General features: G+C 36.0%; 1 protein-coding gene across 1 annotated transcript; it reads right to left on the bottom strand.

The window, feature by feature from the left end:
* Positions 1-3,384: 3,384 nt before the first annotated feature.
* FOMMEDRAFT_160327 (uncharacterized protein) lies at positions 3,385-3,893 on the bottom strand (the record flags this gene model as incomplete). The annotated part of the gene is made up of 4 exons (XM_007270084.1): positions 3,385-3,550; positions 3,612-3,640; positions 3,716-3,754; positions 3,819-3,893. The coding sequence occupies 4 exons, from the start codon at positions 3,891-3,893 to the stop codon at positions 3,385-3,387; spliced, it is 309 nt and encodes a 102-aa protein (XP_007270146.1).
* Positions 3,894-6,000: the final 2,107 nt, after the last annotated feature.

Below are 6,000 nucleotides of genomic sequence, written 5' to 3'. Positions count from 1 at the left end.
TCTAAGAGTGTTATGAATTATTACAATTCATTGAATACATTATAATAACCTTACATTATAAGCTAAAGTATTATACTTAGATTATATAAGTATTATAATCTTAAAAACAGAGTGATATCTGTAATATAATTAAGCAAAAATATTTATTTTTAGTAGATAATTAATACAAAAGGCAAATTAATGTATATAATAATTAAAAACTCTATTTTTAGGGTTCTAATCTTAATAAATATATAGTACTAGTTTGTAATGTGTGTGTTATAGAAGTATAACAGATGTAAATAAAATACAAAGCAAAAGAAAATATTACAAGATCTTTTTAATTACAATTTTTTTAACTGTCTTGTAACTAATAGTTGCCCCCTTGAAATTGAATTCCTTAAGATAATATTAGCAAAGAAAGACAAAACATCTTATTAGAAGGTGTAGGGTATTGTCATTACCTGACTCATGAATACTACCCCTAATAATAATAATAATAATGTTAGTAGTAGAAAAAAGTAAAAAATATAAGAACTTACACAATTTTAGCTGTTTTAATACAGCTATAACAATCTGGGAGTGCTTCCCTAAGCACTCTCAGAATTTTATCAGTGCTAGCCTTACAGGACACACATTTTGTGTCCTTTGTTTTGTACATGTCTGGATTGGCCCAAAAAACAGAGGGGGGGCAGGTGTAGAGAGTGCTGTATAAGATAAGAAGTAAGTCTAGAGATCTCAGGTCAAATGCAAGTGAGGGAAGGGACTTACTGAAGGTAATTGTGAATGCAAGTTGTTAGGAGTGTGTGTGTGTGACTGTGAAGTAAAAGGAATGCAAGCATGTTATCAAAGTCAATGTTGAGCAAATTATTAACAGGGGATCAAGAGTTGTTACTACTTGTTACAGAGCCAAGTCTGAGTGAAAGTGTGTCTGGAGAGTGCTGTGTGAGGCTGTGAATGGTACTCAGCAAGTTTATCAAAGTCAACATTGAGCAGATTATTGACAGGGGATCAAGAGTCATTACTACTCATTACAGAGCTAAGTCTGAGTGAAAGTGTGTCTAGAGAGTACTGTGTAAGGCTGCAAATGGTACTCAGTGAGTTTATCAAAGTCAACATCAAGCAGATTATTGACAGGGGATTGAGAGTCATTGCTACTCATTACAGAGCCAAGCCCAGGTGAAAGTACATCTGGAGAGTACTGTGAGAGACAACAAAGTAAGCAAGATAATGAAGTAAGAGATATGAGTAGTGTGAACAGTCAGAAGACCTTGATAAAGCTGTTGAGTTATACTGTACTGCTTGCAAACTTCAACCTAATGGCCATCCTTATTGTTCTGAGTCTCTAAACAACCTTACAAATTCTGTATATGCTTGAATCAGGCAGCAGTAGTGTATTGAAGATTACCAACAGACATATGACACAGTAAATAGAGCATGGTGACAGTAATGAAAGAATCTGTAAAAACAGTAGTAACACATGTAGCACTCTCTATCCTGTGAACTGTGAGAAACTGTGTGATAGTAGTAAAGTTGAGGATTGCTCCAAAGAACACTACAGTTAGTGTAAACTGAGCTAAGATGGAGGCATAGATAGTACCTATTAAAAGAAGATTCATTTTGCTTACTGTAAAAGTTGGTAAGATGGTAACAAGGAATCAGCCTAGTAGAATACTCACAGTGTCATATTTGATTAGCAAAAACAGTTGTGTAGATGATCAACAGATCATCATTTGCTGTGTGTGACCACAAAATTACCTTACATGTAAATGGCACATCTAATATTTACTACAGGTCTGCATAACTGTCTGATTTGCCTTCCTCATTGTTCTGTTCTTTACTTTCAAGATCCTCATCATTACTATTAGTCTCCTCCTCCTCTTCCAATACTTTACTATCTATCTTGTCATTGTTTTGTTCTTGTAGCATGTTATGTAGTAGGTAGCTATTTAAATGCTATGTACTTTTGTGTCTGATTCCTCTGCCTCAATAGTGTATAAACATGTCCCTATCAACAAATCTGTGGTAAATTGGACCAAAAATGACTCAGCATTAATATGTTCCAAGTTTGAAAGCCTCAACAACATGCTTACACGTTTACAAAGTAAAATTTGTAATCTTCATTCTTATCTTTGGGTTGGCAAGTAAGGGATGGAGGCAAGAGTGTCTGGACAGTACCCTTAGAGAATTGTAGGATTAGATGAGCACCTTAAAGAATAAGGTCTGGGTCAATGAATCCAAAGGTACTAGAATCTGTATGACAATAGAATTGTAATCAAGGGAGTTGTCTCTTAACAAACAAGCCATTCTCATTGACTTTCATCTAGCAAACCTAAGCAAAATTGAGCTGATTGAAGTTTTGGAAGTTAGAGTCAGCCCCTGGACCCATATAGCTGACCTCTGTATAAAAAAGTCTGATTATTTGAGTGTAAATGTAGGGATGTTCAGTGTTATCCAATAGTAACATAATATTAGCATGCATCTGTGGATTGAGTGAATCCTAATACGCCTTTCGGTCAAACAGCAGCGAGGACATTGTTCAATGCGGATCAACAGCGCCATCAGATGAAGTACAGATGGCCGAGCAGGGAAGAAATGAACATCGCGAGAAAGTCTTATAGCTTATATTAGCTTATAATGGTTCAAAATATGTAAATACTGTGAAAACTGTAAAATGCAAAATAATTGATCTCAATTTCTGAGAAACAGTATAAGGCATTATAAGATCCAAAAGGTTTGTCAATATTCAAAAGGTTTATTAGTATTTCAAGCCTAAGGAAAGCTTGCTGTTCTTTATAATAAGTAAAGACATTGTATACATTATAAGGCATAAAAGATTTGTTCACATTATAAAGGTACATAAAGTTTTTTATCCCTTGCAATAAGTAAAATGACTTATATTTGATCTCGAAAATGATGAGGAGTATATACTATAGGAAGGATGGTATTAATTATAATGTATGCAAATTAATATAACAGTCTAAAAGACTGTTCCAAACCAATATACATTTTTCTGCCTTATAATGTTGACAGAAGCCTTACTAAAGAATTGCAATGTATATACAAACTCTACTTATATTCATTTTACTTTTTCGCCCTTACATGCATTAATAATGATTCAAATTATTTATATTTTCGTGGCAATATTACAACGTTACTAAATACTAATTATAGTACTAACAGGTGCAGGAGTGAGAAGAAAAGTGGTGAAAGTAGAAAGCATACTGTATGAGTGTCAGGGCAAGAAATGAGACAAACGGCTGATCTTGTTAACACAAAGCAAGGGAAACGGTTACAAGACTTGCTAAATGAGGCAAGTAAGGTGAACATCAATGTGTAGAATTAGAAAGTGGAAAAACAAACCTAAACCTCATCCATGTGCATATTGTCTGGCAGGTGAGTGTCTTACGTTTGAGTAGCCAGTCCTTGACCCTGGCCAGCCAATCCTCCTGCTTGGGACTGTCCACACCCTTTGCAAGCCTTCCAAGCTCTCAAAATGGCTGCAATCAATGACTCCTTGTCCTCCTCAGGTTCAATAGTGAGCAATTCACCAGAGGAGCCGAAAACCTGCCTAGAAACCCAGTAGTTAGTTAATGTAGCTTTAAGTAAATTTAAAAATGTATAAAACATACCCATCCCACCAATTAAGTGTGTCCTGGACCTATAGAGACTTACAGTCTTTGAAAAACTCAAGAATAGTGTAATAAAACACTTTGAAATTAAAATTTTCATTGACCTTGCCAAAGGTTTCAAGTGTTGAAATAAAAAAGCATGCCTATCATATCAAAAGTATTGTCAGTGTTGCTAGATTATATTACTATCACAGCCTGAGTACTTACCTGGACACATATGTAGACAATCATCTCTAGGGTGACAGACTTCACACCTACAATCTCAGCATTATTTGCCTGCATTGTTTTACCTTTGCTACCAGGCTCAGCATCTGTAGAACTTGGGCTTGTAAAGATCAGCCAAAGGCACTACAAAAGAAGTATCAGTATTTGTAAAGAATAATAGGAGTGTACTTACTTTGACAAGAAAACAGCCTCAGAATAGGCCCTTGTCCATTACTTCTGGATTGTATGACCCTTCCTCATACAGGAATGCAGGGAATGACCTATGTGTGATTAGGTATTTTTTTGACTTTACATTGTCTTCAAAACTATACAGTAAGGATATGAGTAAGAGTGTTCATTTTTTGTTTGACTTCATCTGTTAGTCTGCATACCTTTCCTTACTACTGTGTGTATGCAGGAGTAGCATTGGTACAATCATCTGCAACAATTGTGGATAGTGTATACCTCTGCCTATCTTACTTGGTTGATTGTCAATCAGTGGTTCTGGCCAGCCTTCCTTGAGCACATGGTAGTGCCCCCTCTGTTTGAGTGTAGATGTGTTGTTACTACAACCTTGCTCTGCTTTCTTGTTCACCTAAAGTAAATAGAATAGATTAGTATTATTAGTGACAACAGAATACAGTATGTAATAATGAAAGTCTGATGACAGAGATGGAGAATGAATTCTGAGGGAATGAAGATAGATAGGGATAGTATACACACACATGTATTGGCTACAGAGTGGACATTGGCTGCAAAGTTATTTTGTCTGTCAACTGGAGTAGAACAGTAAGGAACATGATAGAATGGATAGGCACAACTTCATTGTGTTATACACATACCTCAACCTAAAGTGCCTTAGCCTCTGGACTAGAAAGCACTTCATAATAGGCCCTCTCATTGGAAAAGAGTGTAAGGACACTCTTATAAACCCTGAAGAGAAGGTCCTTCTCTTCTTCACAACTGACACAGAGTTGTCAGTAATTGCTAGAGGAGCAGAATATAATCAAACTTACACATTTGCAATAACTCTCTTACAAAGTTCCATGTCCTTAGTGTTATAGTTTGTGACTGTCACTTCTATTCTCAAATACATTTTGAGAGATTCAACAGCTATACCATAGTTCATAGCACCTAGAATGTTAACCCAAAGGTCAATGTTCTGCTTGATAGACTGTGAGAGCTGACATATTCGTTTGAGTGTGTCTCTGTACCTGTACATTATAAATGTTATAAGTGAATGTAATAGTACATAAAAACAATAAGATGACTCACTTGATTTGCTTTGAACAGCCAGATTTTGTTACAAGGCTCCTCTCCTCAAGTGTTTACTGTTTTGAAGGCAGTAGGACACTTGGCAGAGAAGGAACCTTACTCAGGTCAAGGCTTGGTGCTCATCCTTAGTTGAGAGGGGGTAGGGAGGACAACCTGAGTTTGTATGAGTGAAAACAAACTAGCATATTGAGTAACTTGAGAGGAAGATGGATTGAGACAAGAGAACAAGGACTGAGAGTGTTAGAGATAGTATGAGGGTAAGTCAGCAAAGTCTAGCAAGTTATTAAAAGTGATTCAAGGAACAGTACTAACTAGGATACTACTAACAAGTAGTAATATTAATACTTTCTGTGTTAAAGATGGAAAGAGGATGAAAGGAGTGAGTGAGTGAGGACAAGGAAGTAAGGCAACTGTGACTGAGAGTAAGAGCCTGAGAGTGTTGACAATAAGAGCTCTTATAGGGGGGGGGGAAGGACTTATCTAGCAAAAATATGCTAGGAAAAGCAGGTGTATCCAAAATGAGAGGATTTGATATATCTAAAATAAGAAGTACACAGTCACTTGGCTGTCAGTGCTCTGTATACACTGTACATAGCCTTACACATGTAAAATACTTAGCTTGGATGTGTGTAAATTCAGTGTTTCAGCTGTATATTTAGTAATGTTTAATAAATGCATAAATTGACTAGCTTGAAATCATTAATATTAGTCTACATCCAAGCCAGGGGTCAAATATTGGCTAAGCTGCTAAGGAACTTCAAGTTAGCTTTATGTACAGAATTGAAGGCATCTTTCATGACATATAGTAGGCTGTAGCTATAATAATGGACTTTGTACAGCTTGAATACAGAACCTACTTACTATTAAAGTTAACATATAGGTGGATCTGATACTACTCAGCAATCAAGAA

The sequence above is a fragment of the Fomitiporia mediterranea genome (genome assembly GCF_000271605.1).
Source record: "Fomitiporia mediterranea MF3/22 unplaced genomic scaffold FOMMEscaffold_11, whole genome shotgun sequence".
In the NCBI taxonomy this organism is placed as follows: Eukaryota; Fungi; Basidiomycota; class Agaricomycetes; order Hymenochaetales; family Hymenochaetaceae; genus Fomitiporia; species Fomitiporia mediterranea.
Note: the sequence above shows the minus strand (reverse complement) of the source record. Positions and strands in the feature narration are given on the sequence as shown.